The sequence below is a fragment of the Pyricularia oryzae genome, chromosome 3 (genome assembly GCF_000002495.2).
Source record: "Pyricularia oryzae 70-15 chromosome 3, whole genome shotgun sequence".
In the NCBI taxonomy this organism is placed as follows: domain Eukaryota; kingdom Fungi; phylum Ascomycota; class Sordariomycetes; order Magnaporthales; family Pyriculariaceae; genus Pyricularia; species Pyricularia oryzae.
In genome coordinates this window covers 900,203-921,837 of record NC_017849.1, presented here as the reverse complement: position 1 = coordinate 921,837, position 21,635 = coordinate 900,203, and the positions used below count along the sequence as shown (strand labels likewise).

The following is a 21,635-nucleotide window of genomic DNA, read 5'->3' as shown; positions in this document are numbered from 1 at the left end:
CTTTCGGAACGTACGACACTCCCGATGATCGGCCTTCGCGGTCGCGTCAATGGCTTTCAGCGGAGGTAGCGTGGGGGGCATATTGGGCCAGGCCCAAAACCCGTTCACGCAACCTGGTAGTAAGTAGAAACCCCAGATTCCTGTGCTTCTGACTTCCTGCCTTGCCTGGAGAAGCTTGCGACAGGGGAAATACCAGCACGATGCCGCTGCTCGGATTCGATGTCGGCTTGACGACAATGGCGTCGAGCCTTGGTTCGACCTTCTTGGTCTCACGCCTCATAGTCTCGGTCGGAGCATGAGTTTTGCAACATCGCATGCCAAATCTCTGTCCGCAAAGACACTCGAGGCCCGGCATCCGATCCTTACCACCGAAAGCTGCGAGCTGCTCATGCATTCGCTGCAGCTCACCACCGTACGGCGCTTCGTCGAGGATCGGCTCGGCCGCACCACACACCTACACCCGTCTACCCCATTCGCGCGGTCGCAAGCTGGGATATTGTGACGGGTCGATGCTTCATCATACTGATAGACCTCTGCGCAGGGAGTCCATCTCCGAACCCAGCCGCAAATCCGTTCTCGTCAGCCACTCAACAGGGCGGTCAGTCAGCGGTCAATCCGTTTGGCCAGCCACCTGCTTTTGGAGCCCCTTCTGCGCAAGCCTCGAATGTATTTGGCCAACCCTCGGCGGCATCTACTACCCATTTGTCACCGTTCGGGACACAGCATAGCAATGGGCAGTCATCGCCGTTCGGAGCCGCACCTACTACGAATAATGGCATAGGTTTTGGAGGAGCATCAACAGGATTTGGCTCAAATGGTTTTGGATCAACCGGCTTTGGATCCAGTAACGGAGGCTCGAATGGATTTGGCTCTACCACCCAAAACGGTTTCGGCAGCTCGGGCAACCAAACACAGCCAGCACTGGGCGGCTTCGGCGCACCCGGACGATCTTCCTCTGATTTTCAATCATCTACCAACACGACCAACGGCGCGTCATCTAATCCTTTCGGCACAAAAACTGGCGCAAATCCTGGATTTGGAGGCGGCACTGGCTTTGGAAGTACTTTGAAACCCTTTGGCGCATTTGCAGGCAACAACAATGCCACAGGGAAACCAAGAAGTGCGTCTGGTTCAAGAGGCAGCACGCCCGGCGGATTTGGAAATGGATTTGGAAACGACACAAGGGGCAGGCAGAATGGGTTCAAGAAAACAAAACCAAATTTCACAGAGACTCTTGAATCCAAGGGAAGTTATGTTGTGCCTGGCAACAACGGCGACTACCAGGTTACCAGAAATAAACCGCCGGGGGCCATCTCTGGCGCATGGGCACAGCAAAACGATGCGCATCACAACCCTTTCAAGACTCTCAGTGAGAGACAAGCGGACCCTGCGGCAGCCATAGCCAGCAAGGGCAGGTCTGCAAGATTCACTGCTGCCGCTCCAGTCGCTACTCTTGATGAGTTTTCCACTGCAGTCAATAGCCAACTCAAGAAGGACAGAGTGAAGGAGATGACTTTGCCCCACGACTTCTTTGAACCGGCGAAAAGACACAAGGCTCAGTCGTTCCGCGAGTCGCATCTCGAGGCTCACAAGAACAAAGTTCGGGAGTCTCTGGAGAAGGGTGACCTCTTGGATGTCTACGAAAAGCAGATCAATCTGGAGGACGCCATCGACTTCCGTGGAACTTGTGAGGAGATGTGTCCACTGTATGAGATCGTGATCAGAGTGGCCGAAGGAATCTCACAGCTGGAAGAGAAAGAAGAGGGACCAGATGGGACACTCCGCCCCTGCCTCGAGAAGTTCGTGAAGCGACACGCACGCTCATCGGCTGGTGACAAACCGCCACTCCCGAGTGAAGTTCGCACACTTGGGGCACTCAAACGAACCACGGACTATTTGCTCAACAACATTCTGCAAGGCGAGCATAACCTCAAGGACCGACATGCTTTCCTCTGGGACCGGCTGCGCGCTGTGCGAAGGGATTTCATCTTTTACACTAGGATGAGACCGGAAGAGACTCTTGTTATGGTCAACATTCTGGAGACGATTGCTCGGTTTCACGCAATCTCTCACCATCTCTTGGCTAAGAAAGACGCTGCAAATGCAGAGTATTCGGCCAAACAAGAGCAGGAAGCGTTCCAAAAGACACTCATTTCCCTCAAGCAAGCCTATATGGATCTGAACAAGCAAGGAATCAAGTGCGACAACGAGCCTGAGTTTATGGCGTACTGGATTCTTTTCTTTGCAGACGATCCTTCGACCATCCGCAGGTTGGATAACGAGATGTTGCAGAAAAACTGGTCCAACTCCAGCCAGGTTCAAACAGCTGTCTCACTAGTCCACGCAAGGTTGAATTTCAGGACGCCTCTACAGAAGGGACAGAAAACCCCTCGTCAGAAGCCATATGAGTATTTCCCCAGTTTGGCAATCGGCGAGGGAACTGCCTACTTTGACATTGTTGCCGATCCGTCGGTATCGTACACGATGGCTTGTGTTGCCGAGATGAGCTTTACTATGATCAGAGACAGGTTGTTGAACAGCATGATTCAGACTTGTGCGAGAAGTCGGGACTCGCCAAAAGACATCACGCCTGCAGCGCTACAGGAGATGCTCAGGTTTGATACCGAAGAAGAGGTTGTTGAGTTTGTGGAGGGTCGAGGCCTCAACTTCTCAGACGACGGAAGCTATCTCGTGTTGACGGATAAGAGCCAACGTGTGATGGAAACCGCGGTACCGACATTTTCACAGAATATTGTCGAAAGAAAGCGCTGCGATAGGCCCCTGCTGGAGGTCATTCGTAACAATGTCTACGAAGTCGAGACTCCACCAGACGCAGTCGAGGCAAGGCATCCAGATAGCCCCGAGGGCATGTTCGTGGAGGACTTTCCAAGTTCAAGAACACAAAGTCCTATAAAGGCGGCTGTCCCGCAAGTATCAGCAAATCCTTTCGGCAACCAGCAACAAAAAGCTCCCGCCCCTTCACTCGGCAGCTTCTCAAAACCGGCCACCACCACGCCATTCTTTGGTGCCCCTACTCCCTCCACTCAGCCGCCGCCTCTGGGGCTTTCCCAGGGAAACTCTATTAAAGCTCCTGACTCCATACCGGCAGCAAACGCGCCGAAGAGTAATCCTTTCGCGTTTCTCAACGACAAGAAAGAGGATTTGAATAAAAGCTCTCCCCAACAATCCTTGTTTGGACCAAACTCGGCCCCTCAACCGAACGTACCAGCAGTTGCGCCAAGTCCAGCACCACCAGCATTTCCGGTTCCGTCTGTAAAACCACAAGCACAGCCGTTACCTGCTCTGCCTCAACCTGGCCTGCCTTCGTTTGGTGGCTTGGGTTCAACCACATCCAACGCAGCTCCTCAAGCCCCCTTGTTCTCAAAGCCTGCTGAAAAGGCTCCGACACCTTTGCCTTCGACTTCTACACCTTCTTTCCCCTCGGTGGCCAGCTCAGCAGCGCCTACCACTGCTGGGATACCAAGTTTTGGGCTTGGCCAACAAGCAAACCAACAGCAACTTCCAGGGAGTGCACCTGTAGCCGGTATTCAGGAGAGGATTGCGTCATTAACAGAGAAGAATGGTTTGGAAAATGCTGGAGTTCCAGCTACTAGCATGGCACCACCATCTCAACTCTCTATCAAACCGACGCCGCCTGCACCTTCTCCACCGGTGCCTAAAGTGAAACCTATCGAGGCGCTGACGAAGTGGTACGTGCTTGGGGACAAGGGTATGCTTGAAGAGTTTAGGGAGAGTTACATCGCTCATCTTGTTGGTGAGGTATTCCAAAAACATCAAGAGGAGGAACGGGAAAGGCTCCGGAGAGAGGAGGATGAGAAGTCATGGGAGGAGGCGAGAAAGTGGAGGACGTACAATCTAGGGCTGAAGTTTTTCTACAAGTGGCGTGATATTGCAAGAGATCGGGCGCTCAGTCGGAGGGCTAGGGAAGGAAAGGAGGCGATGAAGGCATATAGGGAATCACAGTTGGCCAAGGCCAGGGAGGAAAGAGAGGCGGTGGAGAGGAAGAAGCGGAAGGAAGATTCGATGCGAGCGAGTCAAAGGGCAAACGTTACTAGCAGCTTTTTGGATGACTTTCAGGCGCGACAAAGTCAAAGAAAAAGCTCGCTGGCTAGCATGGAGGGCTACAGGGGCCATGAAAGCCGCCGTAACAGCTCACTAAACAGCGTGGAGGCAGAGCTCCTCGCTACTGGCGTGTTTAACGGGGTACGCAACGACAGGCTTACATCATCTGGAGCAACTCGGGATGATGCCAGCGACGCCGACTCGGTTGCCGAGGCCCTTCTTGGACCCGGACCTGCCAACACCAGTGCGATTGAGCCTCACCCGGACAGCAAAAGATCAAACATGCTACGGAACTGGCGAGAAAGCCTCTCGAGGTCAGCGTCACGGGTCAAGGAAGGTGCCATGGCCGTCTTTTCGTCGAGCGCAAGGGAATCAATAAGACGGGGCAGTAATGATATGGACGACGACCAGAGAAGTCAGCTCTCGGTACCGCTGTCTCGTACTTCCAGCCTCAGCCGCTCGCTCCGAGCCAAGGCCAGAGTTACCAACTTCTCGGGCGTTACCAAGAAGCGAGCGGCATCGCCGGCCGGAAGTCTGGACCAAAGGCTGAAGGTACCGCGGAGCAGCGGGCTCAAGACGAGCCATTTCCGACTTCGCGCCATGGGAATGGTTCACATGCCAAACGGGCAATATCTTCACGAATCGATCGCCAAGCCAATGCTCGAGGGCAAGCGGTTCCACGGCATAGGTGACTACGGGCTGCCTGCCGTGGAGGGCGGCGACAAGCTGGATCTGCCCGAGCAGGACGGCGACTTGCCCGCGGAGCAGCATCAACGACGCTATTTCCCCCATCACCAATCGCGGCTGTCGACCTCTTCGCTCAACAGGTTCGTCACCTCGCCGCCGTCGACGTACAAGCGCAAGATCTCGGACCTGGACGGGGTCGGCAGCAGGGACGCCGACGCGCGTTCTGTGCAGAGTCTGGATATTGGCGGCTCCTCTGGGGGCAAGAAGCAGCGTACGAGCGGGGAAGTGGTCACGAGAAGTGGAGGGTTCGACCTGGCCGAGACGGAGCGCATCATCCGCGAGATGCGCCAGACGGCGGCGCAGATGGAGGAGGGCGAGGCTTGGTACCGAGAGCAGAGCGCGGCCTTTGGGAGGGGGGAGAGTCCCTGGGCCAACTAGCGGTTGCCCAAGGCGAAGGGGGGTTGAAGCACACTGACTGCGAGGTTCTGCAACTTGGGACTGTCCAAACGACCAAGTTGTGGCCTGTGTATTTGCACTTGGAGAAAAAGTGCCTGGACTTTTTTCCTTTCTTTCTTTTTTTCTTTGAACTTGATTTGTGAAAGCATGTTTATCGAGCATTACTGCAATCTATTTTTTTATTTTATTTTTCTGTTCTCAACACCCTGATTGTTACATGTTTCTTTGCCTTGTACATTGTGAAATTTGTTGAAATTCTAGGCCAGGAAATGTCAATCCTGGTTCAACTGGCCAGGTGTTGGGGCGTATGGGTAAAGAATACTGATGTTGATTCCCTCCCAAGGGCCTCGTGCTCTTATGATATCGTGAATATGATGGATCGACAACTCTTTCAAACACTGGCAACCCTCGACGTGGTATTTCGCCTCGCGGAACGGATCTCTGTTATCTGAAGCAGATTCTGGTGGGATTTATGGAAACCCAGAGGTTGAGCAAGTTCATTGTTTTGAACTTGCAATTTGTCAAAGTCTCAATGATAATCTGGGGCGGTTTCTTGCAAAACGCCATCACCGTCCGTATGATCAATACTCAAACACTCAAACCCGCTCAATAAAGATTAGGTGCGTCAAGACTAGTCAACATTATTTGCTCGCAGATATCCGGAAAGCAAAAAAAGAGCATAAACCAAACTCGCCCCAACCCCCAAACCAAAAAAAAAAAAAAAAAAAAAAAAAAAAGATCAACTTCAACTCCCCTGTATCAAAAACAGGACATGCACCCGCCGTCCCTCCTCCTCTCCGCCTTCAACTCGGCAGCACTCTTCGGCTTCTAGACGGGGAGGTTCTTTTCGGCAAAGCGCCAGACGTCGACGTTGTTGTTGGTCAGCCACAGGAGGTGCCTCTCCCAGTAGCCAGAGAGCGGCTCCTCGGGCAGGACGGGGACGGTGGGCAGCTGCAGCGGCGTGCCCTTGCTCAGGACCATGCTGGGGTTGAAGACCCAGACAAAGTTGCCGTCGCCCTCCTGCACGTCGTACAGCTCATCGGCTGGGTAGCCAGGTGTGTCGAGCTCCCTGACGCGGAAGTCGGCCCTCTCCTTCTTGTCGATACCGCTGCCGCGTTCAATGCGCCACATGGCCTTCTCCGCCTTGGGATCACCCGCGGCGCCGACGAGGGGTTCGCACCTCCACTTGCCCTCGTCATCCATCGAGAGGCCGCCACACGAGAGGCGCACGCGCACGGAGCTGTGTACGCGCTCGTTCGTCCCGGTCAGGGGCCTGTCCGTCTCCTTGTTGGTGTCCGGGTCTGCCTGTCGGTAGCGGCCCGGGTGGCGGAAGCCGGATCCTATCAACGCCTGGATGCGGCTGGGGAAGTGTATCTGGCCCAGCGCCCAGGGTCGCGCGTACAGCACGTCGGCCCACCGCGTGTCTTGCGGCTGCTTCTTTGGCGTTCCCGGTGGGTGGCGCTTGCGACGGCATGAGTCGCCATTGCAAGTCGCCGAGTCCCGCGCAGTAGGCTTAGTACCGAAGCGGTAGATGGGGTCGTTTGCCCACGGCATCGGTCCCTTGACCTTTTCTGGCGTCGAGAATATGGATGGGAGGAAGGAGGGGATGAGCCTCTCCACGGCCCTGGGGGTGACTGCCGGGAAAGGGTGGACGGTGGAGTAGCTCAGGCCTTCAAGGAAGACCTCGGTGAGACGGTCGTTGTTGAACTCGACGCCGCAGAAGGATGAGAGTTGGTCGGCCATCCCTTTTGTGTTTCAGTCAGTCAGCCAGTCAGGTTCAAAACTAAACTGGCGTCATCACGAAGACGCATGTCCAAGTTGACGAGTCTACTCACAGGCTAGTGTGATGTTGGCCATCTGCTGGTCATGGTTCCCTCCACCACAGTCGCCGTGGCTACCTGGGAACCAGACCTGCTTGAGGTATGTGACCTTGTTTTCCGGGGCCTTCTCCCAAAGGGAAGGCTTGTAGGCGTCGCGAGGCTCGTCGAGGGCCAGGGCTTGGAATGCGTACTCGACGTGCTCCGAGATGCGTGTGTTGGCAAACTTCCATTGCACGGCCGAGCCCTGAAGGCCGAGGATCGAGATTGGCGGGATGCCGAGGGAGCCGACCGTGTCCCAAACGCCAATAGCCTTGACGAGAATCCGCTTGGCTTTCCCACCGGCGTCTACCTGTGCTTGATATTCACGGGTGTAGTCGTTCTTTTATTTGGTTTCCTCGCATATTAGTCTCGGCAAACACATGAAAAGCAGTCGAAAAGACAGCAAGCCTGAACAAAAACACTCACCGCAACCAGCCAGTCCTTGTACGCCTTCTTCCTCTCGCTCGCCCACTTGGCCTTGGCCTCGCCCCTGGTAAGGTCCCAAGGCTTTAGGACGCCCTCGGGGCAGAGGAACTCGCCCGCCATCCTTATGGGGCTGGACAGGTTCTTGTAGTCGTCAAAGATGCGGTAGAAGTGGTCGAGGCCCAGGGGCCTCAGCAGGCCGACGGTGGCGATCATGTCGGCGACGGAGCGGGCCGTGAAGGCGCCCCTCGAGAAGCCCGTCAGGATGATGTCGTCGCCATCGACGTAGTTGGTGCAGATAAAGTTGTAGGCCTCGCGCACGTTCTGCGCCAGGCCCATGCCGAGACCGCCGCCAGTCAGCTGGTCTGCCTTGAGCATGCCGGTGCCGACGCCGGCGTCGTACCAGACGATCTGGTGTGTGCCGTCATAGCATGTTCGGCGGACGACGCGAGCTAGGCGAGTGACGTTGGATTGTGGCTCGGCACTATGGGTTGAGATGAGGGGTGTTTGTTAGTCGCGAGCTGGTGTGCTGCTGGTGCTAATGTCGTGGAACCACATATGCTGTGCTTCTCGCTCGGAGATTATAATAAAAGCATAAACGTGGGGTATATGAGAATGTTATGCTGCACTTACCCCTTGGCTCCGAGTGAGTCCATCCAAGATCCATCACAACATACTATCAGTCTCTTGAAGTGTGTTTGCCTCCGGGGCATTTCATCAGGGTTGGACATGTTGAAGGATATAAAGTATGAGGTCTAGGGTTAGGTGTAGTTGTATTTTACTCCTTCTATTCTCTTGACCTGAGGGTAAAATATTGTATCGGTTTAACTGGGGTTTTCTCAAGATATTTGAGGGGGGGTATAAGAATGTCTTTTGCCTTTCTTGGGGTCCGAAGAGTGCGGGAATGGTCTTTATAAGTTGAGAAGGATTAAATACAAAAGAACGCCTGCTGTGTCGTTTCTTATTCGATCAAAAGCCCTTGGGAACATTCCATCCTACACAGGTATGAGCCACAAGTCAGATCGACCATGGTCACAAGGCATCTCTCGTCGTACCTTCCCACCGTCCCACGCATACTTTTGCACCCCCAAAAGTACCCATCTTGGTAGGTATAATTCGGTACTGTAACCTTCGATACAATACCTACGAATGACGGTTGCACAATCGTGCGCCTCTTTCCCACCGCAGATAGTCGGTCTTGCGCCTCATTGGTGGCCCTTCCATGTTTAGAAAAGCTGCACGCCATGGCTGCCTACCTTAGCCGATTTTGTTTTTTTTTTCTCGATCGGGCTGACACCTAGTTGCAAGTTGCAAGCTGAAAAAGAAACAAGAACAAAACAAAATCAAGAAGCGATTGACTCGAAAACCGAATCACGGATTTGTCCGACAGTGTGTGGATATACTAGCAGGACTCGGTTATGCGGCCTCCTCCGCTTGATGGCTGAGCTGGCATGAGCTGAAAGAGGGTTCTCTTCTTTTTTTTATGGAGTAACTTTGTCTTGTTGTGGATGAAGTAAGCGGGCATGTGGACAAATCAACACAAGAGGTCTACTGGTATAAGGCTGCATGTGGGTATTGGCGATTTTTGGTGTGGGTGGCCGGATCGGCCGCGCAGTCTGATGTAAGACAGAAACAAAGCGGTCCAAAGACAGCAATAGCAATACTCGGTCAACTATCCTGTCAGTAGTAACCTGTTCTGTATGTATCCCTATCTTGTCTATCAGCCGGCATTGCCTATTGATACATACATTTACTTATCGCCCCTGGATAAGACAGCCAAGCCTACCTACCTTTGCCCATCAAGTACACTTGAGGCCGAGGCAAAAAACAAAACATGTTGTGCAACACATACCCCAAGCAACATCAAAGTGGCTTGTATTTTGAATGACTGTGTACACGTATTTTTTCCCCCTTGTGTCGTGCTTGCCGCTTACCGCTTCGTGCCGCAATGGCTCGTGCCGTTTACTTTTCTTCTTTTCTTTTTCTGCTATTTCTTTTCTTCTTCTTCTTATTTCGTCACATTTCGGGTTGTAAACTACCGCCCGCTTATACCCCAACATTTTCGTTTTTGTTTCCATCAGACGACCCTACGTACATGGCTGATAAAAGGACATAGCCACTTCTTACTGGATTACCTGCTTCTTCCCAAGGCATACAACTTGCTTCCTTATATAGAAAAGAAACAACTTCACGGATGGAAACCTGGTCCATCATGTCACGATTTGCCCGTCGGCGTGTACTCCGTACCAGTGGCAACAGCAGCAAATCCAGCCAAACCCTATGATCTACAGCGACCGAGGATAGAGCCGAGAACACGCCCAGAATCCAGACCTTTCAACTTGGGAATGTCTTGGATGCAGAAAGCAGATATGGCGGTGAATAGACATTGCACAAGACATTCTGGTTTAGTTATTTGAACACAAATTATAACTGGCCTACTCGAGGGAATACTGCCACACAAAAAAAAGACACACACACAAACGCCCAGTCCCCCCAACAAACCCCGCACGCTATATTCCCCCATCATCAGGTATCCCCCTCTGGCCTAAACGCCTCGCAAACCGACTAAGTCACAAAAGAACTTGACAAATGAGATTCTAGAACAGACAACGACTTCCAGCCCCGGCTCCGCCACAAAACATAAGAAAAACAAAAAGTCCAGATGTGCATACTCCGTAGCCGTTCAGCTCCACATCCCCTAATCAACGCTTACCAGGCGGCCCGGGAAAGCTAGTCTGAATTTCCATGCTTTCCTTCAGCCCCTGCGAGCTCTTCTCCATTGATCCCTTCCTCTGCAGTCGCAGCTTTGGGCTCTTGCTTGGTGCCGGCGGCGACTGGTGCGGTCGATGCTGCGGAAACTCAAACTCAAATTGCGGCTGCTGGGGTTGCTGGGGCTGCTGTGTCGGTTGGCCTGGCCATCCCCATTGCTGTGGCGGCGAGCTCTGTTGCTGCCAGATGGCAGGCTGATGCTGTTGTTGCACGTGAATCGGCGACGTGCCGGCGTAGTCGGCGGGCACGTACATGGCTACTCCGCCACCCGGGAGGAGCTGCGTGGCTGAGGTTGGCGTCGCAGACACGGGCGAGCCACGCATCATGCCTGGCCCAGCGTGTGGGGAGTAGTGGGTGTTCCTGGGCGCCGCGGGCAGCGCCGTTGTCGTCAGCTGATGCAGTCCCAGTGCCTCCTTTTCCGACTGCTGCATTTGAGAGAAATGCGCATGCGTAAAATGCCCAGGACTTTCAGCCACCGGTGACACGTTGGGTGGATGACGTGACGTGGATGTGATGTACTGTCTCGGTTGTGATTTGTCGTCGCTATACTGCTCCACAGGGCTGAAGTCGAAGGGCTGCGGCGCTGTCGGGGAGAGGTTCGTTTGGCAGCGAAAGGAGAGAGGGCTAATCGGGCCATTGTCACCATTCCCACCGTGCGAGAGATGGTAGCCAGTCGCGGGGTCCCAGCCTTGCTGAGCCGCGTTGGCGCGACGGCGGGCGTCACGGCGCTTGCGCACGCACACATAGATAATGCCCGCGATTGCACCTGCAACAAGAACTCCCGAGACGATACCTATGATCATCGTGGTGGTCGGCGTGGTAGATCCGCCCTGGGCATGAGAGCTATCGTTTGTTACGTCACCGTTGAGAATGCCTACCGGCGTCGACGCGAATATAGTGTCGTTGAGGCCCAAGATCTTGCCGGGCCCAGGCCGCTGCTGACAGCCTGCCCCAAGGGCGATGAGACCATTGCGGACGACTACCTGATCCCTGAACGAGGCGATACAAGTGAGACACTTGTCGAAGAATTCACCCGTCATGGAATTGCCATCGGCATTGCAGTACCCATACTCGCTTGACTTTTCAGGGTCCATGTTGCCATCCACTAAGGCGTCTTTCAGGGCTCCGCAAGCTCGGGATGTCTGGCATGGGTTTGAACCAATCTCTGTGTTGTTGGGGTATCCGAAGACGCAGTAGTTGAAGTTGTACCGCGTGTTATCTGCATGCGGACAAGCGTGTCAGTGAGATTGCGGTCCGTCAAAGCAGTACCAACTCAAGATGACTTACACAAGAACCAACCCTGATCCGACTCACTGCCTTGAGAGAAACTGCTTTTCTCAAGACAAGTCATACACCTTTTCCACTTGGTCCCTGTGGCCGTCTTGGAGTAGTCGCCATCCTTGCAAGTTATGTCCACAGGCCGAGTGACGGATGACTGTGGGTCTGAAACGTTCTGATCCTCCCGGTCAAGACAAACTGGTGCACAAGGTGAGTTTGGCGACACCTGCAAAGCGGACACGTGAGTTGGGATAATGAGCAGTGCTGTGAGTGCAAAGGCTGCTCTTCTTCTGGAAGCCATTGTGTTCTGCTGGGCCTGGGTTTTGGTGGCTAATGGATGTCTTTTTGTCGATTATACGAAGATGATTATAGATAGCTTCGGTCCTTGCTCTTGATGTGATACCCAACGATCAAGCTTGTGATGATTGCCGATAGTGACGATCAGTGGCCAGCAATGGTCGCCAGTTTAAAAGATAATATAATATTAAGATGCGTATGTAGTCATGAGGGATTGTGTATACTAAGAGAAGAGAAGTCGGAAACCAAAACAGGTCTGTAACGAGAGAATGTGGGTAAATAAGAAGGATGGATGGCTTGCAGACGAGGATATCGGGCAAGGGACTGGGAGATATGTGTACACATTTTGGGGGCGACGATCTCTGTATCTATGCAACTCAAGCTTCATTCTCAAGCTTTTTGGCCTGGCCCCCACCAACACCATTCAAGGACGACAAGATGGTGTGTAAGAACCGCCAATGGTAAGCACTCGAAGCGCCCAGGGACGAATTGGGAACTGCCAATTCTATGGTGCAGCGTCGCAGTATACCATGCAACTGTGCGTGATGCGGGTTCAGCACACCAGAAAGGAGATGTGCTCTGGAGGGAGGTCCTGGCAGAAAGGGGAAAGTGGAGAGTAGCCGACAGGACAAGCTGACCAGTCGGGAGCAGGGACCGGCCGCCAGCGGCGCGCTACATGGGGTAGGATATTGGTGGGGTGCCTGCATGTACGTGGTGATGGTGATGAGCTGGAATCAATCAACACACTGCGAAAACTTGGTGAAAAAGATCCAATACCAGCTTGGTATCGTGTGTTTTGGCCTTGGCAGACCCCAATACAGGGACCCAAGCAGACACGCAGGGGAAGATGTTCGGTCGTCTGGTCGGGTAAGGAGGAACTCGGTAGTAGGTAGATCTCAGGACACATACGGAGTATATCACCTTCCCGAGTCGAATCTTGTTGGCGTCGCTGTTGGCCCATCATTTGACCCTGAGCAACCCAGATAGGCTAAAATTTGTCAATCAAATAATATGTCCAATCAAGACTCGGGTTCTGCAAGCAAAGAAATCACCGACGCGGGGTAAGCCACAATCGAGGCCAGTTGGTGGCCAGAACAGGGGAGCTTCCGAGCCGGTTAGGACTAATTGCAAACGTGAGCATGGCATTTTTCGGTTGTACGACATCCCCGGAAAAGGAAGGAAGCTTGAACTAGAGACGAGATGTGTAGCTCATCGGCAAAGCGGATTGGGTGAATCAATGGGTGCCAACCGGAACGTTCCAAGCGAGGAGAGATGGATGTGCCCACAGGGTGCCCGGATGGCCAATGTCAGGAAAATCGAGGGCTTAGGCGCTTGCTTGCTTGCCTTGGGCGGTAGAACCGTTGTGCTGGTACACAATGGTGCCATGCAGTGCTATCTCGAATGTCCATCGTGCTCAGCTAGAGAGAAATTATGGGTGAATTGTTGTGTGGGGAATAGAAAGTCTGCGAAAGGTCGTTGTGTTTTTCACGTTCATGTCCTTTTTTCCATGCGGCCATGACCTGGCCCGGTCTGGCCCTGGGCCCGCCCCCATCATGTATCGGTGTGATGGGTGGGATTCGAGATTTGCCCATCACTGGCAGATTATTGGGGGCCTCTTTTGTCCCTGCCCCTGCTTCTGCGCAAGCGCCCGCCCAAATGCTTGGTTCGTACAGATGGGGCAAAGCATGGGATTGGCAGGAAGAAAGGCATTGAACTTTTGTGTTGACTTGACTGTGTGATTGATGGGAGTGACAGCGGGCGCTTAATTAGTACGCTATCCCCAATGCGGACTGTTCGCCGCTTACATAAGGTCCAAATACGTGCTGAAAAGTTAAAAGGGCAAGAAGGGATCGGGGAAATTTGCCGATGCCAAAAAGAAGGCGCTAGATTAGAGCCAACCTTCTTTCCTCCGCCTGATCAAGTTATTCAAACTGCAAAAGTTGGCAAGAGCTCCCGATCTAACGACGTGGCCACGACTACTTCAAGAAATTTGAGATAAGCGAGCGAAGTGGGAAGGTAAGGGTCGCATCCTTACTATTTCCACGGACAGGTTTTTGTTGCAGAGCGGATTGTGTGGGCCCTGATCGAAGGACGGCATGTTGCACCTGCCTCCTACTACCTCCCTTATCTTCCTCGGTTCTTTCGTACCAATTCAACCAGTTTACTAGTCAAAATTTGCTTCCAGTCTTGTGCGTATTGAGTTCTTTATTTTCTTTTCTTTTGTTGGTATCTCTCTATCTAGGTACCTAGGTATCTATGTACAATTGCCCATCTTCAGAGACTCTAGGCTGTTCTCATTTATGTTCTGTCTCTCCAATCCAGTTATTTCTAGTCTCTGCGCATATTTTTCAACTTCCGTTAATAATGACGTCTTTTCCTATAACCCCAAACTCGCCGACAAACATACACCTCCCCTGCCTCCCCTGTGGACACCTCGCATGAAAAGCTACCACACCAGCGTCCGCGTCGGCGGTTGCCCCTCCCGGCGATGTCAGGTTGAAGTCACCCGTCTGCACCAGCGGCGACGCCGGCCTCTTATACGGACCCTTGACGTCGGTCGCGACGGCGTAGTTGACGTTATACAACGTCGTGCTGAAGCAATGGCTGCTGAAGAGGATGGCGTATGACCCGTCTTTCGCCCTCACCAAATTCGGCGCCTCGACCAGCGGACCGTCACGATCTTCGCGGTCCAGGATCTTGACCGGGCCCCCGATCTTGGTGACGCCGTCGGGCCCGACCTCCTGCAGCATGATGGGCGTCGAGACCAGCGGCTTTACTGCGTTGTTGCACTCGCCGCCGTGTCCGATGGAGTTGCCGTCGATCTTGTAGACGACGTACCGTTTGCCCGTCGCTGTGTCTAGGAACCCCGACGGGTCTATGACGCCGCCGCTGTCGAGGTGACAGGCCAACGGCTCGTCTATCGGGTTGTATGGCCCCAGTATTGAACTGCTGGTAGCTGCTCCCAGGCAGTGGAACCTTGGGTCCTTGGCCAGTTCGCCTGAGTAGTACATTACGTAGGTCCCGTTGCCGACTATCCTGACATCCGGTGCCCAGGTGTTCTTCCCGCCCGTGGTCCAGTTGCCAGCGCGAGGCAGTGGCTCCTTGTCGATCATGGTCCAGCTGCCCATTGGGTCTATCGCTGTGGCCACTTGTATGTGTTTGTTGTTGCCGCTTGTTGCAAAAGCGTACCACTTCTTGTCCTTATCCTGGAATATTGCAGGATCGGGGAAGTCGGTGTTTATAGCCGGTTGCTTGGGCACCTGGGGGTTGACGAGCTGCAACAGGCGAAAATGACCATCTGTTAGGTTGTTGTCGCCTCTGTCGCCAAACGCCGGGCTGTTTAGCAAGAGACATGCCAGGCTTGCTGCCCTGAGGAGCCGTAGTATCCCCATGATTTTGATGAACTTCTGCGTCCTTCCCTTGCGTCGGGAACCACCTGCCAGTCATCCGATGGATTGAATGGACGATGCATCTCAGATTAAGTATGGAAGATCTCTTTACAGGATGTTTGCCATTTATCAAGTACGTCAGTCAGGTAGGAACAGTAAGCCGGCACCACAGTTCCATGTTGGCCGTCTTCGAAACTAGGCCAAGATGGGTGGGCGTCGCAGCCAGATGGTTCATTTCAGCGAATGACATTCTGCGGCTCATCTGTTGATGGCTGTGCTTGTATAATCGAGAAAATTACACTTGCCTCTTGCGCGCCAAAACCCAGGTGAAACCCGGAACCCGCGTCGTGGTCTATATGACCCGGTATGTCATGGAGAAGTGGATGCTTGGTTCGGGCTGCTTTTGCTCGTTTGTATTTGTTTACCTTCCCAAGTGAGCACCAATCAAGCAAGGACGCCAAGATATGCGAAATCTTCTACTTCGGTCTTCAATTACGTGATTTCCTTGACATTCTCTATTTCTTTTCTTTTCTTTTTCGTGTTTGTGTTTGTTGTTTTTACTATCAGTAGTAGTTGGTGCTCAAGGCCCCTTTACCCACTTACACTGCGTTCAAGTGGCTCTTTCATCGGCGGGTTTGCCCTTCCGTTGTGGCAGGGAGGGATGACAGTCTAGAACGATCGGATGGTCGGTACTGTACCTGGTCTGATTCAAGGAAGACCCTGCAGCGCGGTGCCGTCCGCCGATGCATAAGGGTTCACTGATCGTCTCGTATGCAACGAGGTCAATCCCTGGCCGACATCATCTACCTGGAGCCCGCCGTGCTGTAGCAAAAACAGGTTTACCAGCGCTGGCGGTGTTTGTACAAACAGGATATAAAAAATGGGGGCAGTACTTTATTCTAACGGTCAGCCGATAGCAGCTGGAATATAGACTGCCAAGGCTCCTTTTGTGTTCGGTCTGTAGAGCGAGCTGCCTTTCGTCCGATTGTCTTAATTGTAAATCCTGAATAGGATATCCACGCCGATATTAAATTTGTTTATCAACCTGCCGCCACAGTAGATTTCAGGACACTCAGTTCAAAACATGCAGTCGGATGCACTGGCTTGACATGGTTTGAGGGGCTACTTTGGTTGGCCATTTCCATGACACAGGAGTGCGTTGCAGCTGTAGCATTTTGTTGAGTTTTTGAATACTTGTGTTGCCTGCGCATCGTAACTAATACTCGGCTGACGCGCATTCTTCATGGTGCGCAACAATGCGAGGAGATTCTCTTGATGCGTTTGAGAGCCAATGAGAGCCACGATAGTCTTAAAACCGTGTCCCCAAAACAGAGGGCATGATATCGACACCCGGGTCATTCTGAATCTGGTAAATGCTAATACACTTCTTCGAGTCAAAACTGAAAAGAAAGTAGCGCCCGAGAAAGCTTAATTCATGACAGGCATCAAAACCCATGACTCTCGGACCGAACCAGATCGTCCTAGTCACTGATGAGTGACAAGATCTGTACAATACTAAGGCTGTCAAGACGTAGTGCAATCACGCGGGGCGCCGATTAATGCCAGTATGGGTCGAATTGCTTTGGACTTTTTTGTCGGACCGGATCCGGATGACAATAGCAATATAATCTCTCTTTCTTAGCCAAGGTTTGGAGGAAAGGAAAATGAGCCGAACTGAGCTCATACAGCTGTCCTAGCAAGCAGTACTTGTCTAGAAGACCTCATTTCCAGTGTGAGCGTGTTCGATGGATTCAGGGGCTAGATAGATTAACCTTGCGCTGCTGATCACTTTCATGTACCGACGCCGTCGTGAGGTTATTTAAGCTGATGACAAAATCTGGCTCAATCCAGAGATGGCGATATGGAGTGTTCGCGTGGCGATAAATCGTCAAATCACAAGATCCAGACTACTTCCCCGTCGCCTTTGTTCAAAGAAGAAAACATTGGCGGCCAAGTCTAATCGATGCTGACAGGGCAGTCTTGCCCAAAATATTCTTTGTCTTCACTTTCGTCACCAACCCGGAGAGAGAATTGCCGTCCTTTGTCCAGGATTCGGAAAAGGTACCAAGTCGTATTCTCGCCATGGCGAACTTACAAGAGTTTGAAAGTCTCGCCCCCCACTGCCCCTTTGTCCGCTGCGTCCGGTCGCGATGGGGAGGCAAGAAACCTGGCCTGGATCGCTGATAAATGGAACGAAAAGAAGGTGCAAAGCCTGAGCCCACACTAGCCATCACTCCAAGCCGACATTCCAGCACGGTGTGGTATAATTCGACACCTTGACGGAAAGATAAATCTTGCACAGTCGAATTTGTATTCAACAGAAAAGAAAAGAAAATAACACGGCCCCAACCAACAACCGGACCGCAGCCATGCTCACCAAGCTCACCATCGTGACCGCTGTGGCCATCCTCGCCCTCACCCGCCCAATCCTGGGCGAGGGGCCAGCAGCCAAGCTAGACGTGGCGCGCGTGCCAACCCTCATCGAGCGTGGTGCTCCAGCTGCCACTCCCACCGAGCACCACCTCACCTTCTCCGCCAAGTTCATCCAGAGGCACGACGAAACGGAGCAACAAGACAAGCCCGCCATCGTCAAGGACAAGACCGGTACCGGGGGCCGATCGCCCCCGACCCGCGGCCATCCAGACGCAGCCCACCGCGAACGAGGCGGCCGGGCGACGGCGTCCAAGCTCAAGAGTCGCAAGGAGACCAGGACGCACCAGCGATTGCGGTCGCGGGGAAAGTAAGTTCTGCCGCGCGCTGACGAGGCTGATGGTCAGGGTTGCGCTGCGGCGGCGCCTGGGTCGGTTGGGAGGAGGAGTAGTGCCAGATTCGTGCAGATGCGGCGTGGTCCGGGGAGGAGTGCACTGTGAGACGTCGGTTTCACAATAGGATGCATGCCTCTTATCTTTACCACTTACTCGACAAACACAACGGCGGCAAAAACAAAACGAAGGGGAGGATCAGCGGCTGTTTCAAATTCGTTTGCTTGGTGTTTTTTTTGTTTGGTAAATCTATAGTGATGGCGGTAATCAGGACCCGGGGTGATAAGCATATGTGTCTTATCCACCGAGAGTTGAGTGTTGGCTTTGTTCAGACTCGAAGCAAGGGGGTTTTGGCGTCGCGGCCCTAGAGTGAACCCGAGATACCTCAGTGTCGAATCGAGTCAGCTGTGGCACGTTCGCTGTCGTTCACTTTCCCCCAATAGATGACGCGGCGCTAATGATTAAAGGTTCCCAGATTCATAGGCATGGCGTGACAATGCCTCGGTTTTCCGTCAGTATGCAGCTCGTGCTTTGACCGGTGCTGACGAAGTTAAACTTGGTGCCGCATAGTGACAATAGTGCAGTGATCAGTAAAAGGAAAGCAGAAATCAAATTCAGAAAACACAACAGTGACAAATGCAGAACCGGTATAAAGAACACTATCCTAACGCCAATTAACCCCAGCCCTGAGTGTGATCCTTGGGTCTTTTCTTTTGTTGATCAAGAAGTACACTTTTCCAGCCCATAGTTGATGAATCATCGTCGACAAAACCGCCCTACATCAAAGGATCTGAAAGTTTCCCACCAGCGGAATTGGGCAGGTATTGAGAGACAATGACTGGAAAACGAGAATTGGTTTGAGCGACTTCAAAAGAGAACAGTTTCGAGAATCTAGTCGCTGTCCTCTTCGGCAGCAGCCTTGGAGGCCCTCTTCTCCTTCTTTTCCTTCTTCCTGCGCTTGCGTTCAGCCTTCTCCTCTGCCGTCTCGCCCTCGTGCTTTGACTTGCGCTTCTTGCCGTCATCGGCCTCGGCTTCTGGCTCAGCCTCAGGAGCGGGAAGAGCCTTTGCTGGGCTCTCCGTGGCAGCGGCAGCTTCATCAGCAGCAGGCGCGGCGGCATCAGGTGCAGGAGCGGAGTAGTCCTTGTAGTTCTGGGTCCACCTTGACGGTGTGGCTTCGTTGGGGCGGCCGAACTTGTCGAGCTTGCCATCGGCCTTGAGCTTCTTCTTCTCGCCGGCCACGGGACCAAGACCCCAGCGGCGGGGGTACAGGTCGCGCTCCATGATGCAGCGCTTGACCTTGGCAACCACGCCGTGGTCGCAAGATGAGATCTCGACTGTTGACATTTGAGCAATACCAATTGCAATAGCCTCGCCCTTGGTGGTCATCAAGACAACCTCCTCATGAAGCTCAATGTCGGCCTCTGCAGCAGAGAAAAAAGCCACGTTAGTCATCTTCATTGTTACGATGCGTAAAAGCAGATACTAGACATCAACTTACCATATCTCAGGAGACCAGGCAACATGAGCTTGGCACCATAGCAAACAGCGTTGACGGCGCTGTCCTTGACCACAAGCCTCTTGTAGGTCGTGAGCAGGGTCTCCAGAGGCTGGATGACTTTCCTCAGGTACGACTCGTCGCGGGTATTGTCCATCAGCCACTGGGCATCCAAGACGTCGTGCAGGGTGTGCAAGTCCTTGGTCTCGTCCATGGCACCACTCCTGACACGGCGAAGCTCCTGCATGTGAGCGCCAACACCCAGCATAAGACCCAGGTGGACACACAGAGTCCGAATGTAGGTTCCAGCCTCACAGCTGACCCAGAAAACACCGAGGTGACGGTCATTGTCGAACTCGATGAGCTTGCTCTCGTGAATGGTACGGATACGCAGCTGGCGCTTGACGGCCGAGATGAGCGGGGGGCGCTGGAACAGGGCACCGGTGAGGGTCTCGAGTGCACGTGCAAACTCAGGCTCGCCGCCAGGGACCTTGTCGTGAAGGCGAATCACGCAAACGTACTCCTTTCCTGCTCCCTGCTGCGACTTGACCAGCCTGGTTGCACGGTCGATGCAAACAATCAAGCATCCTGTAACCTTGGGGTCGAGAGTACCGCTGTGTCCCGTCTTCTCACACCTGCATTCAAGAGTCACATGTTTAGTGTGTTGCCCAATTTGTATGAGTAGCGTTGATAGTCTTACCTCAAGATCCTCTTGATCCATGCAACGACTTCGTGGGAGGAAGGGTTGGAGGGCTTGTCGAGGTTGATCACACCGGAGCTGATGTATGACTTGATGTCCCTGCGGAGAGGCGTGCTACCATTGGGAATGGGTGTGAAGTGTCCGGTGCGAATGTGCACTGCAAAAAGAAACGCGAGGTCGTGTTAGTTGGCTGCTCATCTCTACGCGGCGCGCGGCTGGGTCTAGGGCTGCGGGCGCACGCACGCTTGTCATAGTTCTTGAGAAGAAGCGGCCAGCTGCTTGTGTCGAGAGCAGGCGTGACCTGCTCCGGCTTAATGCTGAACTCCTCGTCGACCTCCTCGTCCCTCCTCGCCAATGCGAGAGCGTCCTTGTTGCCGCCCATATTGATCGTTTCGTGCTTGGCACGTTTGTGAAAAGCCTTTTTGCTTTTACCGGTAATGTTGCACCTGTCGACCACAATCTGAATGGGACAATGGTCTCCTGTCCACAGATATATCGCACCCTAAACAATTGAAGGTGCGAAGTGGCCTAGCTGGGCGTTCCTGGTGTATTTCCTCCGTCGCGATAGCTTCGATCCCGAGAAAGCAGAGCTTCCAATTTTTTTTTTTTCTGCCGCCCGCCCACCGAAAAGCCTGTGGAGCTTGAAAATTTCCCCACACCCGACCAAAAAAAGTATGTGTGGCTGGAAAATGCGAGCTTATCGATAGGAGCGTCGACAAGCCACAGCGACGTACGCTTGCCACATTCAATTTGCAACGGTCCGAGGCTGCACGTGAGTTGATGCCACGTGAGACCAGATAAGAGTTATGCGACCGGCATAACGTTCCTGTTCCTGGCAAGAGTCCGTCCAGTTCCAACCCATCGGGCCCATCTCATTTTTTTTTATACATCACATGACTTTGGGTCGAACAAGGCTCTGATTCTGTCCTCGTCTGCCCCCAAGCCGATGATACGCACAATCCCTTAAAATCATGGATCAAGTACATGCAGGAGGAGGAGTACCGGTACCACAAAGTCGAGGGGTTTTATACCCGCCGCCCCTCCTCAACATTTGTTATTGTCCAGCATTCGCACATTCCCATGTCTTTTTGTTGCATCCTTGCCGAAATTGGAAAGCTATTCGTTATTTGTTATACAACTGCTTGCACGTACATGAGTCGCCGGCAATGAAGGGGGATGTGAGCATTTGAACATCAGGCTCATCCGTTTAATCGAACCGTCCGCTTCCTGGCGTGCGGCTATAAGTAGCGTGTCTAGAACACATGGGAGTCTAAAATTCACGCGACGCTTGCTTCTTCAGCCTCTCTGTCAATCACCGACGACTACAACTGAACGACTTGTAGGTGCTGACTCAAGGTCATCACCGGATAATCGAGCCCGCGCGACTAAGACTGTACCAATCGGCTGACAGCCTGATTTTTACGACATACTCGCAAG

The 21,635-nt window shown here is 53.1% G+C and overlaps 5 protein-coding genes across 5 annotated transcripts; 1 reads left to right on the top strand and 4 right to left on the bottom strand.

The window, feature by feature from the left end:
• Positions 1-200: 200 nt before the first annotated feature.
• MGG_07523 (uncharacterized protein) lies at positions 201-5,208 on the top strand (the record flags this gene model as incomplete). The annotated part of the gene is made up of 2 exons (XM_003711388.1): positions 201-221; positions 283-5,208. 2 exons carry the CDS (start codon positions 201-203, stop codon positions 5,206-5,208), a joined length of 4,947 nt encoding a protein of 1,648 aa, XP_003711436.1.
• Positions 5,209-6,054: 846 nt separating this feature from the next.
• MGG_07522 (uncharacterized protein) lies at positions 6,055-8,267 on the bottom strand (the record flags this gene model as incomplete). Its single annotated transcript, XM_003711387.1, has 4 exons — positions 8,142-8,267; positions 7,512-7,992; positions 7,062-7,425; positions 6,055-6,971 (listed from the first exon to the last, which is right to left on the bottom strand). Exons 1-4 carry the CDS (start codon positions 8,237-8,239, stop codon positions 6,055-6,057), a joined length of 1,860 nt encoding a protein of 619 aa, XP_003711435.1. The 5' UTR covers positions 8,240-8,267.
• A 1,625-nt stretch (positions 8,268-9,892) lies between these two features.
• MGG_07521 (uncharacterized protein) lies at positions 9,893-13,092 on the bottom strand. Its single transcript, XM_003711386.1, has 2 exons — positions 11,565-13,092; positions 9,893-11,496 (listed from the first exon to the last, which is right to left on the bottom strand). Exons 1-2 carry the CDS (start codon positions 11,854-11,856, stop codon positions 10,211-10,213), a joined length of 1,578 nt encoding a protein of 525 aa, XP_003711434.1. The 5' UTR covers positions 11,857-13,092; the 3' UTR covers positions 9,893-10,210.
• A 1,108-nt stretch (positions 13,093-14,200) lies between these two features.
• Positions 14,201-15,280, bottom strand: MGG_07520 (glycosyl hydrolase family 43 protein; the record flags this gene model as incomplete). Its single annotated transcript, XM_003711385.1, has 1 exon — positions 14,201-15,280. Exon 1 carries the CDS (start codon positions 15,242-15,244, stop codon positions 14,201-14,203), a length of 1,044 nt encoding a protein of 347 aa, XP_003711433.1. The 5' UTR covers positions 15,245-15,280.
• Positions 15,281-17,044: 1,764 nt separating this feature from the next.
• MGG_07518 (centromere/microtubule-binding protein cbf5) lies at positions 17,045-20,767 on the bottom strand. The gene is made up of 4 exons (XM_003711384.1): positions 20,442-20,767; positions 20,199-20,355; positions 19,502-20,133; positions 17,045-19,424 (listed from the first exon to the last, which is right to left on the bottom strand). The coding sequence occupies exons 1-4, from the start codon at positions 20,578-20,580 to the stop codon at positions 18,895-18,897; spliced, it is 1,458 nt and encodes a 485-aa protein (XP_003711432.1). The 5' UTR covers positions 20,581-20,767; the 3' UTR covers positions 17,045-18,894.
• Between the last annotated feature and the right edge of the window lie 868 nt (positions 20,768-21,635).

Bases quoted from the DNA above. Each gene is read 5' to 3' on its own strand.
- MGG_07518 (XM_003711384.1), bottom strand. From the start codon at position 20,580: ATGGGCGGCAACAAGGACGCTCTCGCATTGGCGAGGAGGGACGAGGAG. The intron at 20,134-20,198 runs GTAAGACTATCA...TCTTGAATGCAG, and splicing joins TGGATCAAGAGGATCTTGAG to GTGTGAGAAGACGGGACACA. The intron at 19,425-19,501 runs GTAAGTTGATGT...TCTCTGCTGCAG, and splicing joins GCCTGGTCTCCTGAGATATG to AGGCCGACATTGAGCTTCAT.
- MGG_07521 (XM_003711386.1), bottom strand. From the start codon at position 11,856: ATGGCTTCCAGAAGAAGAGCAGCCTTTGCACTCACAGCACTGCTCATT. The intron at 11,497-11,564 runs GTAAGTCATCTT...GTCCGCATGCAG, and splicing joins GGATCAGGGTTGGTTCTTGT to ATAACACGCGGTACAACTTC.